The sequence below is a fragment of the Pleurodeles waltl genome, chromosome 2_1, assembly GCF_031143425.1.
Source record: "Pleurodeles waltl isolate 20211129_DDA chromosome 2_1, aPleWal1.hap1.20221129, whole genome shotgun sequence".
NCBI classification, from domain to species: Eukaryota; Metazoa; Chordata; class Amphibia; order Caudata; family Salamandridae; genus Pleurodeles; species Pleurodeles waltl.
The window spans coordinates 812,123,701-812,137,821 of NC_090438.1; the positions used below are offsets into that span (position 1 = coordinate 812,123,701).

Below are 14,121 nucleotides of genomic sequence, written 5' to 3' on the forward strand. Positions count from 1 at the left end.
TCCCTGAGACCTTCTTGGACTGTGAGGGTGGGCGTTTATGGAACAGCACCTCAGGTTTTATGAAGACGCAAAACTCTGGGAACAAGAAGAGGCAATTACCATCAATACCTCAACAAGCCTCTACACAACTTACAATGCACTGCCTCCAGTAACCAACACTTACAAGTTTCTTCAAAACCTTCAAGGGCAGAGTAACCAGATTCTTGGATGAGAAACTCTGAGACTCTCGAGGAAAACTTGTAATACTGATTGGAGTTTATGACACTCCTGGCATAAACCCAGAAAATAGACTAGAATTACTGAAACTCCCAAGATTATACTCAATACATAGATTGGAGTTGGGGACACTCCCCAGGCATACTAGAAACAAGGTTGCTCTCGATACACAGGATGGAGTTCAAACAAACTCTAAAGGTATGTTAGAGACAAGGGTACACTCTGAACAAGGTTACACTTGGTACATAGGTTGGATTTACTGACACTCCCGGAGTTACAGAACATAGGTTACACTCGGAACAGGGTTATGTTCAGAACAAAGTTATACTCAGAACATGGGTATACTCGAAGCAAGGCTACACTCAGAACAAGGTTATACTCGGAGCAGGGTTATACTCCTCACAAGGTTGGAATTGTCTGACACTCTCAAGATTGTACTTGAAACATGGGTTTGGAGTTGGGGACACTCCCAAGAAATACTAGAAACAAGGTTACACTCAGTACATAGTTTTGGAGTTACAAGGCTCATTCAGGAGCAAAAGTAAGCAAGGAAAGTTACAAACATGGAACTGGTAAAGTCTAGAGTTTTAAAGCGGCTGACAGACAGGCCTGCTACTACCATAAAGGATTAGTGCACACTAACCTGTAGGAAAAGCCTAGTCTAATACTTCAACTAGAATCCAAAGACGCAGGTACCCTGCTGCAGCTGGCAGAGGAGGAGCAGGTGGCAGTAGTAATTTTTCCTGAGATAGTTTGTGTAATCAATGGCACAGACACCACAAACCTTCAGGCATGGACACAAACACATTTCTGGGTAAGCAAAAAGGAAAATTATCATTTCTGGAATGTGCAGCAACGACTGTGCGGCATGGGAGCCTGATTAAAAAAAATATTTGTAGCGACTGGGTCACATGACCAAATTTTTAAGTGAAACATGAAAGAATTGCAGGTAGGACAGGAATGCTTTGGCCACTTGGAAAAGGTATGCAAAGTGACCCACCTTAAAACTAAAAAAAACGTGAATTTGATTGCAAAATAACATTACACATTTCACTTAATGCTCAAGCCCTTTCTACTCCTACCTCTTCTGGTCACATACTGCCCTGGCTTCTCCCTGCCACACTGCCCCCCCTCCTTTGATACTATGCACATATGCTTCTCTCTCGCTCTCTCTCTCTGCTTCTTGTCTCTGTAGCTCGCACAATTCCCCTATAAACGTGGGGCCCATAATCTGAAATATTGCTGGGTCTCAAGTGACTCACAGCAGTGTACACCTATTGTTGTGGCCCTTTGGGGAAAGTGCAACTGTGTCCTGTGTCATGTGCTCTGTTGGGAAACCATGTCATCAGCAACACCATTACCCATAATCACCTTTTCACTACAGGCATATTGCATACTGGGATGTGTATTGTTGGTCCTGGTCCATATCAATGGAAAACATTGCACTAACACACCTAAAAATGTATTGGTCAAGGAATGGCCAAGCCTGGCTATAACAAGGTAAATGTTTCCTTAATGTGATGAACTCATCTAACAATCATATGCTTAACAGTCCTTTGAAGGAACGGTGAGTGAGAGATAGGCTGCACTCACTTTAAATGAATTGCTTGCATAATGTTAATTTGAAGATTGTCAAGACCTGTGTCAGTTCCTGCAGTCTCTACATCTACCCTGCCCATCTTGCAGGTACAGGAAGAAGTGAGATGACTCAGACCTTTGTGGACGGGTGGCATCACACTCATGCCTCAAGACATTTGGGCCTTCATTATGTCCCTGGCAGACAGCGATATTTTAGAGAAAGGTACTGCCAACAGACTGGTGGTACCATTCCCCAAAATATGACATTGGTGGTTGGGCTCAAGCCAAACCGCCAATGTACCACTCTGTCCGCCAGGGCGGTAACAGCTGCCGGGCTGGAGTCTTCAGTCTTCAGCCAGGCGGCCGTCACTGTCCCGCCCACGGGTTAATGAACCCGCCTACCGCCATGGTTTTTGTGACAATCTTACCATGGTGGTAGGCACTATCAGTGCTAGGGAATTCCTTCCCTGACACTGATAGGGGTCTCGTCTGCCCTCTCCCCAGAGTTCTCCTTCACCATCCCGATCCCCCTACCAAACCTCCCGACATACATGCACATTCAGGTACCAACATACAACGCATACACACACTCATACCCACATTCACCCACGCATGTATAGATTTATTCACACACACATCAACACACACTGACATACATTCTAGCACACTCGCATTCACACCACACAACATACATGCACACTCACACCCATTCATGCACACACTCATTCCACACACCACACACCTGCATGCTCATACACTCCACCACACACACACACACAACACCCCCCTTCCCTGTCAGAGCACCCGACTTACCTGCTTGCAGGGGGTCTTCCGGCAGGAGACGGGATGCGGCGCTGCTGCCAGCAGCAGCGTCCGCCAGCAGAACACCGCCAGGCCATATCATGGATCATGATTCGGTCTGTGGCGGTCAACTGGCATGGCGGTCGCTGGCAGCAGCGCCACCTTACCGCCGTCCGCCGCCATGATCGTAGTCGGAATGCCACCAGCCTTCTGTCAGAATTCGGGCTATGGTCATAATATGGCGGACGGTAGGTAGCCACGGCAACGGTGTGTTGGCGGCCGTCGCTGCGGCGGTAGTCTGTCATTACCGCCAATGTCTTAATGAGGGCCTTGATGTCATAACCAAAAGAATCCTCAATACCGTAGGGTATAACTTCCTTCTTTGTTGAGGGATGACGGTCAGCTGTGAGTCTATGTACCAAGTGAAAGTCAAATATGCGTAAAAACAAGATATGGGAAGTACAATAATAGGGGTGGCTTGAAATGAAAACTGGAGGGGATATATCGTAACTTGCCAGAGGAGTAGTGGGATGCTGTTTGCACTTCCAGGCTGCTTACTTCAGCATGAGCTACTTGCCTTAATTCCTGGAAATTTCTTCCCATCATGCTACCCCCCAACTTTTACAAGATCTCACTGACAAACTGAATTAATTGCTGTGTTAAGGCAGAGAGCGTTGCTCAGCCCTCCCAACTCGTGTTGGAATGGTGTGTATCTGTCATTGTGCAACTGAGGTCACAACATAAACATATCAAAGTCCAAAAGTCTCAGTTGTCATGACATTTTCTGCAGAAATGTCTTGAGGCATATGGCCAGAGCACAGCTCTCAAATGTCAATAAATCAGCATTCACTGCAACTGTCAGCCCGGTCCTCCCTTACCAATTTCACATGGTTGGCAGAATGTGAAAAGGATGATGTGCAACAATTCCTTACATTCCACATTATGCTACTAAACAATGGGAGCTGATTGAAATGATCACAAATGTTGACATCTGTTTTAGTTACCTCAATTGCATTATATGCTTATTTTGTTGCTACTCTTAGCTAGCTTCTTACCACCATTCATGTCTTCTCTAGGTGTACCCCTGGGGTGTGATGGTTCATTGTAAAGGTCCAAGTGCATTTTTAGTTTATTAAAATTGTGTATGTTTGACAAGACAAAGACACAGCAGCAGACACAACGGATGTGTTGCCAAGTAGAATATTCATACTGGGAGTGGAACTGTACCTTTCCCTATACTCATATGTGTCCATCTCAGGGTGATCTCCGAACTGTCCTCCGACCTACCATTCGCAGAATCCATCATCTTATCAAGATGACTCTCACACCATCACCTAGCCACACATTTGTTACACCTACTGTCCCATTGTGAAATGGAAACAGTCTGCGAAAGTCGAAAAGATGAATATACACATTTAGAAATTTATTTTTGTGTTCTGTGTTACAAAGTCTGTCACCTTTGGTGTCACTGGCAGTGTCATGGATAAGTCAACTCTGAAATTTAATTTGCAACATAATGCTAGACAATATATGTTAATAGAAGTCTGGGAATGCGCAAGTAATTACTCCACAAAGAAGTAACACATGGCCCACACATTGTGCCAAAAAGTACATTCCCAGGTCTAAAACCACAAGAAAAGGGAAGAGGCCAACATACGTGTCATATAACAAGTACCCATTGCACACACTTCAAGACCTGTCACTCGCTAAAACTACACTTCTGACATATATCAACATCAAATCCATGTCATATTAATCATTCTAACAATTGCACCGGCAGTAACACGTATGGCCTGTAAAAATGATGTCTCAAACATTATAGTAGAAAATTCTCATTGAAAAAAGTTAAATAAAAAACTACTATACTCTATGTGAGTCCATGTACAATTTATTTATATATTGCTATTCTTGTTTACATTGGGCCTATGTACAAAACACATTTATTTGCTAGACTTTTCACTAAAAATGGATTAAATGTCATACATGCATGGTTCAATGTACACAATTGGGGGTCCTACTAAGAAAGGTAAATATTCACATATTACTCGTGTATATTAACTACTGCATGGAAGAGTAGCTTTACACTTTTTTGTTATTTACTATTTTGAAGTGTAGATATACATTTAGAGGTTGAATTTCATGTACTCACTTGATAAGATCAAGGAATGGAGTCTTTGATAACAGTAAACTATTATTAACTTTGCTCATGTATATAGAAATCTCCTCCACCATAGTGGAGCTCTTACTCTGGGAAAGTATAGGGAAATAAAATAAAGTTTATTATTCTGTAAAAGAAATAATACTAAATATTTTTAGATATAATACAAACATAAAAAGTTATTTAAAATAATGATTATTATCCTAGAATTAATAAAAAATAAAATGTTACAAAACATTAACTCATCTAATTAAATTTGTATTGAAAATACATTAATTTAAATACATTAATCTAATTTAAAAATAATTATCCTTGAATTAAGTTGCATATATCGATTCACTATGATTGGATGTCATCACAGGGATGATGGTCTGATGCGGTCAGCAGACCACCATATGTGTGATCGCATTAAAAAAGTAAACTCTTTTTTCAATGCAACCTCTTTTTTCTTAAAGGAAATGGGACTTCTTTGAAAAAGAAAAATATATGTTTTTTAAAGTTTGTTCGCTGCAGGTGTTGGGGAGGGAAAGGGGGGCCTGTGACGTGGGGATGCTGTGTAAGATGTGTCATCACGGTGTTTATGACTGTTGGTTACTTGTAACAAAACAATAAAAAATATAAATGAAAAAAGGATGAAAACAGGAGCAGGGCTGCAAAGCCCCGCTAGTCCCAGAAACTAGGGTCTTTGGATCCAACATGTCCCATTGCTTATTTCAGATGCTGAGACACAGGCATATTCTTAATGGCTGGATTCGATCAACTGATACATAAAGATGGGTGGTTTAGCACATTGCAGTGAACAATGGCAGCAAGGCTAGCTATTGTGGTGGTAGCTTATAAATTGTAGTGTTTTCTGATGTGTTGGTTACATTTAGCTGTCTGGTGTAGGTCTTACTATTTTTGTTAGACATGTGTTTGCTAGATGGGTAATTTAGGCAGGCTGCAGGCATCTCATTGTTCAATGTCAGAATGGCAATGGCAGTAGGGTAACCATGTTCCTCCAGGTCATTACAGACACAGTTTCCAGTCTCACACTTTCATGTGATAACCTAATGCATAATGGGTGTGGTAAACTTGTTTTGTCTCAATTGAGATAAGTGGGCTAACCCCCTAAAATGACAATTTGCAGTTTAAAAGCTTTGGACTGGAGACACTGGCCGTAATGGCCTGGAGTGAGGTGGTCACCCTAAGTGGCAGCTAGATTCTGGGTCTGCTTGATGCTCCTGCTGTTGTGGCTATAGCAGCTGAAGGGCATTTTGCAGCTTGTTGCTCATTCCTGACAGGAACTTGTGATCAAATGCCTTTAGGATAAGCCCCAGCTCGAAGCAGAGCCTTAGTGGACCATGCAGGTGCAGTTTATGCTGGGCCTTCATGCCAGGGTTTATACAGAACTACAAATTGGCCTCAGAAGAAAGGAGGCACCTTGGGTAAGCCATGATGAATAACAGATTACTCTCCAGCTTTTTTAGCTCTCTCCCGGCACTTCTGTCATTAGACACCAGGAACATTTAATGTTGGTCCCTTAGTTGATGATGAATGGTGAGAGCTCAGATTTAGTCAATCTTTGTCTGGGTAGGTAGCAGCATAGAACTACAGTGTCAGCAGACTTCCCATTTTAGCAGTGATCCTTATAGCAATGCACAAGTAGGTGAACCTTGGTTCTTCAAGTGGGCAAGACAGGTTTGCAGTATACAGGGTAGCCATATTCTTTGTACCTCCAGAACAAGTGGTACCTCCAGCTTAGAATTGTGTGCTTTCTCCATAGTCCTTTAAGTCTTCTCCTGTCTGGTGGGAGAGTTTGGCCAATTCATTTTTGTCTTGTGGAATCCTCCTCTGGTGCACACGGCCAGCTTGCTTTCTTACAAAGGGGAATTTAGAGGGCAGCAGGGGCACCAAACCCTTTGATATGGGTGCAAGGCTTACTTTATTTGAGGATCCATATTGTTCAAATGCATTTTACTCATAACTTACACAAATCTTTGTATGGTCTCTTCATTAAAAGATTGCCCATAATATCATCATGATTAGTAGATTTATCTCAGACAATCCTTCTCTCAATCAGGTATGTTAGTCCTAAGGGCTAAGGATAGGTATTCAGTATATCTCCTATGTTCTGTTGTGGTATTAACGACACTTCTGGCTTCCAGGCACAGGCCGGCCTGTCCAGACTTTTCTGAACGAATGGGGTAAGCATGTGAGATCTTTCCTTGTTTTATTGAAAGTGTTGAGAATCAAATGATGCATACAACAACCTGGCAAGATTGATTTTGGTAGGATAAGGGAGATGAGTGAGAAACGCAGGAACAAGCAATGATTGTTGTACCTTACCTTCTTGAAAAACCACCTCCTGAGGTCTGTACTGACACTGAAGGTGGGCAGCATTGGACAGCCTGGGATAACCAAGCCCTCATGTACACTTCAGCCATGCAACACTCACACATCTTACATTCTAGAGGAATTGAGAAGTTCCAATAATGGCCTATTAAACAAATTTACCTTGGAGGGCCAATAGTAATCCTCCACTACTTGAGGTACAGGCAAAAAAGTCTGAACCAATGACTGTATAATCAGCTACTAATAAACATTAGTCATTAGCCAGACGGGTTCAACAGCTGTTCATTTGGGGATAAACAATGTAGCACAGGTGATAGCATGGACGTCTGAGTTTTCTTGTTGATGTAGGATGTGATCTTGTTAGTTTTTTAGGGTGAAGGCAATTGATGACATTGCATTTGTGGACTGGCTGAGGAATTGCAAGGTCAGGGATCAGTTTATTATATTTATTATAGAGTTTGAAGGCCATGAAGAGTGCCTTGCTTCTGTTGATCACTTTGTTGATGGTGGGTTTGTCTAGGGTGCCTGGGATGCTAAAGGGGGATTTCAATGCAGAACAGAGTGTTTTGAGTTGAATGATCTCATCTGGGAGTTTGGTCAGTCTCCATTTATTCCTTGTTTGCTTATGATGTGCTACTTCTTGGTGGGCATCGTGGTTTTAAAAGGTCTAGTTCAATTTAATCATGCAGTCATACCAAATTTGATTTCTTACCTTGTAGTTGTTATAACTAGGAGGTCAAGTGCCTAGTTCCACCCTGGGGTGAGGTGAGTTATTGCTCACAGATGTATACTGAAGGTTACTTTAAGGAAGTAAATGAATGAATGAGAGGGGCAGACTATGCATAGTGCTTGGGAAAGTTTGAAAACCAACAAGGATAAGACAATAAAAGGATAAAATATAAAAGTGTCTTGTTTCTATAACACTGTGTGAGTTAAAGGCCAGAAGTGGCTTCTGCCTTCATGAATGTGCTTGCACCTAGTTCCCAGTCTTGACAGGGGACGCCCTGCAAAGTTCAGTGGCAAGATCCTGTTGGCGTTTTCGAACATGCATGCCAAAAACTCACCACCAAAAATGTCAAAGGGAACTCAATCCGAAAAGAGAGCGGTCTGGTTGGTAAAAACACAGCACTTAGATGACAGAAAAGAGGCTGCATGGTTAAGTCAGAAAATGTGGACTACTACATGTTGGGCACCCAGAGTTTAGTAAGCTTGCCAGATGAATACTGCAAGCTGCTGGAAAAAGGCACAGTTTAAGGTACTAGTGGTGCTTGTAGTTTGTGTAGCACAAACAGTTGGCACACAAAGATGATGGCAAACGTCAGACATCCTTATCTTAAAAGGGGCATCCCTAGTTTAGGAATAGGATAGCACAGGAATCTTCTAACTAGGATAACCCAGAAATCGTGCATCTTATTATTACAGTTCTAGCGTTCCTTATTTCATTCAAGTCAGCCTGTGCATTCAAAGATATCCTAGTGATGCTGGGCACATTGGGGAGAAAAATACATAAAAATGCTGACTCTCCAATACAAAGTTACTAGTTTATTACATTTAAGGTCATTTAGGAAAATGGCATCAAGCAGTATTTGACGTTTGTATGCAATTCCTTTTTGTAAGATGAAGATGTATTTTGGCCATGTAGTTGCGTCAATTATAAATCACTGAAGTTGCAATTGAAATATGAAGATTTGTTTTCTTTCATATGTGTTTTTCAAGTGACAAATTTAGGGAACCTGCAAAAGTACTCCACCTGGTCCCCACGTTCTTTGTAAACTCTATCAGATCTGTTGAAGCGGCGATGAATTTTGTGTTCCCTTAAGGCCCGCCAGAAATTGTTTTTGCGCTGTACCATAGAAAACTGAAAAAATGTATCTTGAATTATTGCCAGTGCTTTAAATGGGCCAGTACTCTCCGGTACCGAGTACCGGCACTTTTTTTATTTTACCGGCACATCTCAAGAAAAACGTAATACTTTCAATTGGCGAGTACCTGCTCTTCTCAGAAACTGCCCTTGGTGTTTTTACTTTAATCGCTTACATGGACTGTGACGTCTATTAAACTTAAATGAAACAGGAACGAACTGCCTCAATACGAGGACAGCACAGATCCCATCTCTGTTTTCTGACTAAGTGCTCCCTCACATTTTGAGTGTAGAAATGGTCGTCCATTTCCACTTACCTCCAGTGCTGAATAAGCAAATCAGAAGCTATAATCCCCTCACTTAACTGTATAAGATCTATTGGCAGCTTTTCCTCCTCACAACACAAACGTGCAATGTGCCAGAGAAAAAGGGTCTTTGTGTGATTAGCCCCCAATAAAAGAACGCCCCAAAGCCTAGCAGTCCGGACAATGATGTCATCAACAATGCAAGCAGTGTAAAACGAGTAATAGAACCAAAGGGACAACAGAAAAGCAGACCTAAACATAGCACGTTACTTCCCGCCAGAGTTCAAAGGACAAAGGTGTGCAGGTGCCTTTTCACATGGACAATTATTGCCACTGGTGTTTCCAGTACAGTGCTAATGGTCACATAATAAGGCATGTGTTGTGCAAGGGAATTGAAATGAAGTACCCTCATATCAGTATGAATGATAAAATGCCCTTTATTTAGTATTCCGGGTACAACAGCTCTGCCATCCACAACAGAACTCCTCTCCAACCTCTGCTCGACTCTCGTCGTTCCTTCACATTCTATTCTGACGTCCTAGATGGCATATGTCAGAATAGAATACAAAATACTCCAAAGTGCTAGAATACTACAGGAATGTCCTTTATAAAGCTGTGAGTTTCAAGGATTCTTCTGAAAAACACTGACATAAGAGCACGTGACATAACTTATTTGTAGTATGAAGACCATTTAATTCCTCCAAAATGGAAGATGTGTGTTTCACTTTTGATGATGTCAATGTTTACGTTTAAAAAAAAAAGAAAATGTTAAAATTTCACCTCCAAAGAAAAAGTTATTCTATTTGTTGCATGAAAATAAAATTCATGTATTTATTATGTACTTTGTAGATTCTTTTGGCATCACCTAGTCATTCTGCAAACCCAGAAATCCTGCACACTGGATCTGAGATGTTGAAGAATCTCCAAGTGGACCAGTCCCTTCGAGCGAATGAGCATGACATTCAGCTGCCCACGAGTACACCATCCTCGCCTCCCAACAGAGCAGATGAAATACCTGCACATTCTCCTACTGCCAGCTCAGCAGGTATCTTTTTATTTAAACAGGATGACGTTGCTAGTTGACAAGATTTCTCAGAAAAGTGATACCACCATCAAACCCAGCAGCAGTGTTCTAAATACTATTGCAAGATCTGTGATATTGCTTCCTTTTATGATCAATACCTTCACAGTACCAGTCCCTAAAGAGGCGTTAATGCTGAAAACATATTTTAAGATCTACCGTAATTAATTTCATTGTTGAAATATCGACCTACAGATTCATGGTGCTCATAGTAGTGTTAACGCGTCCGTCTATGTCAATTTATACACATCAGGACTCGTTTTAGGCCAATGAATCTTTGGGCCCAGTGGTGAGACACCGTAGGACGAGATAACTGATCAAAATATCAATCAATAGGTCAATAACATTGTCAACGTTTAACATCAAAATATCTCTCACTTTAGACATTAACGAACATTCGGCGCAACCATGACCTTTCAGTCATGAATAACCACACCTTAATGGAGTTAATAAGTTTTATTCCCTATTGATTACAATCTAGTAGCAAAGGCATTAATCTCAAAGTCAATAAACATATAAGCACGATTACAAGATGACAACCACAATAAGCTTTCGATAATGCAAAGATCAGTAGCATGAACAATCAGATAGATATAAGCGGATTATAACACATCGAACTTTCTAAGATACTAGTTCAGCATAGCACCACGTCAGTCACGTCAGTTTGTCAGTCAGAATGAATACCTCGTCTAACCTCTAATTAGCATTAGCATGTTGGGCGTCATGCAAAACAATTTTGAACACCAATTTGGAAAACTTCTAGCTAAGGTCTCTATCAAAACATACAGCAGTTGGTACCTAGAAAGAAAGGCAAAATGAATTTCCATTAGCAAATATATAATTACCCTCCTCTGATTAAGTCAGCATTCAGGATCAGTCTTCGTCTTCAGGACATCAGTCAGATCGCCGTTAGTCTATCTAAGTTAGAGGCAAGAGACACTCTCCTCATAAGGAGAAAAGTGTAAGGGGCAGTAATATGGGCAAGGATAGTTTGTCTAAGTCTCGAGTCACAGAATAGTGTGACAGAGTTTCGGGATGCAATCAATATCATTCCCTACCTAATGCGCCGTTATTTCCTGTGTCATGGGTTTTTATCCCTTTCTAGTAATTCATTCCCCCAAAATTCTATTGGTTAGTCAATACACCCCATCATTGTTAACCTATCAAATTATACATTAAGTAATGCATTTGTCATCTCTCGATAATATATTGTCTTCTGATTGGTCTTCATAATCAGTTTTCCGTAGGTGGCATATCCGGGGTTACTTCATCAGCTTGGCACACGTCTCAGGTTAAAAGTTCTCGTTCCCTCGTCTCATTGTCCTTGGAAATATCTACAAATGTTTCGAAGCACAATCATTTTATACTAAAAGATGCTAGCATGCGGATGGGAAAATGTCCCTATGTTTCGAACTAATACAGAGAGAACAATAGCTGGGTCAGGGTTGTTTGCAAGTTCTGCACACTGAAGAGACAGGAAAAATACGCTTTTAATATGAGAGCTACACAGCTTCTGCTTGGCTCATGCTAACTTAAGATATACGAGTTTTAATGAATGCAGTTTTATACGTTTTAATGTGCTCAGTTAGGCAAACTATAAACGATTATTCCTTACAGTTGACATTAGTTTATACATATGAACGATTCTCCATTTTTATGAATACGCTTTTAATGAATGTTTTATTAATACAGCATTGTTAGACATAAGCATTTCACGTCTATAATATGTAAAATCAAAATACGCTCTCTCAGTCCCTCCTCTGATGACGCTCGTCATCACAAATCTTCCAGGTTTTAACTTTTTGCCTTACGCATAATGCGCATTTCAACATCTTTTCCTTTATGTGAGCTTTCCCATATTTCATTAAATATTTTCTCTCTTTCACTTTCTTCGTTTCTTTTGGTTCTGTTAGCCAAATTTCTTTTCACCTTTTCATTAATTTAGCATATTCCCCAAAATCCCAATAAACAAATCAGAACAATTAATAATCCCATCATAATTTTTGCAAGTACCCCATTCCAAATGTTGGTAAACCAGCTTCCCACTCGGGCAATTCCCTTTCCAAATTTCTCCCAAACACCAAGTTCTTTTAGATCCTTCAAATCTGTACTATCTCTAGTCAGGTTAGTAAGCATGCTTCTAATTTTCTTACTATTGTCAGGTATATACGAGCAACAATGTCGCTCATTAAGCATTTTGCACACACCTCCACTCTTTGCTAAAAGAATGTCTAAAGCAAGCCGGTTTTGAAGAGTCATAGCTCTTTCTGCAGCAAGTTCTGTATCCATCAGAAGTATAGCTCCTGTGAAATTTGTCACCATGTTATCCACAATAGTAGACAACCTTTGAATTTTCATAGAATTTAGGACAACCCCTACTGAAGGGATTATAGCTCCAAATATATCACCAATGACAGCCGCCACTGATTCTCGTTTTTGTCTGGTATGTTGTAATTCAGACGTTTTAGGTAGTTGTTTTAAGTCATCAATCTGGTAAATCTTTGGGAATATTATTCCCAAATAACATGTCCCATACCATCCCTTAGGGAGACGGTAATACACATTTAACCCACAGATGTAATAGATTCCAGGAATCGCTGGGTCTTGTCCATTTAACATAAAGGTCCATTTGCTCTGAAACAAAAACACATGCCTACATTCACTCGTTCCTACAAACAAATTATCTTGATCAGATTTTGGTCTATATATACAGAGTCTACCTACGTGTAATGCATCTATAGCTAACTTGCCTTGGGTTTTAATTTCAGTATAAGCATAATCATTTGCATAAGTGCGTTTTTCTAAACCTTTTTCTAATCTTTCTTTTAATGCTTTGAGTCTATCATCTGTGTGATCTAAAAAGCTTTTCTCTACAGGAGACAGTAAGCATGTTAAGTTATTGCGATGTGCATAAGCAGTTCCAAATGTTAGTGTTGGCTCAAAGAATCCTCTAACTAATTTTATATCATGCTCTTTAGCTAACTTATTTAAGAATTCAATAACAGGCACAAAAGAAAACACAACATCCAAATTTGAATAACAATATTGCACATGCTCTTGATCATAAAATCTTGTTAATAGCAAGCTACAACTGATCCCATACGTAAGAGGGAGGCTATGATTAGTAACTCCCTCCTGCACAGATGAAGGAATTTTAGTACACACATAACAGTCTTTCGCATTCATAGTTTCCACATACTCATTTAGTAGGCGATAGAAAACATTAGTAGAAAGCTCCCCTTTTGGATTAGTTCCCTCATGCAGGTGGTTTGTGTCTTGCTCGAATTTCTCCCATGGTGATAGTTTATTAGTTGTAGTAGTAGTCTCAGGTTTTGAAGTTGCATTAGTAGTTTCACTCTCTCTCCATGGCATTCCTACAATCACTCCCACAATCATTATTGCACATACAGCACCTATCATAAGTCCTAACCAACCACACACTTTACTTCCCTTGTTACTATAAGCCATGTTTGTATAGAATCAAACAGTAGATCAACAATCAACTCTGAGTAGCAAACTCTTTCTGCGTAATTTACAGCGTCTTCACTCAATTCAGGACCCTTTTTCGTCAATTCAGGTTAGCAGCTTGTCGTAATCAGGTTTCTATAAGTCAAATCCAGGTTTAATGTCACTTTCCGGTAGTTTTTTTTTTTTTTTCTCCTCTTCTCTAAGATTCTTGTTTTTAGCTTTCACAATTTTCAATGTCTTTCTCTTCAATTTTCTTGTTGTATTTTCTTCAGGTACCGTAGTACTGGCCTGGTATTTCTCGATCAAAACAGAACGCTAA

At 40.5% G+C, this 14,121-nt stretch overlaps 1 protein-coding gene across 1 annotated transcript in view; it reads left to right on the forward strand.

Moving 5' to 3' along the window:
- KIAA0319 (KIAA0319 ortholog) overlaps nt 1-14,121 on the forward strand; it is a 562,397-nt gene that overhangs the window by 116,215 nt on the left and 432,061 nt on the right. The window contains exon 4 of the mRNA XM_069218755.1: nt 10,103-10,298. Within this exon, the coding sequence (XP_069074856.1) occupies nt 10,103-10,298 (196 nt within the window). The remainder of the gene's footprint in view (nt 1-10,102; nt 10,299-14,121) is intronic.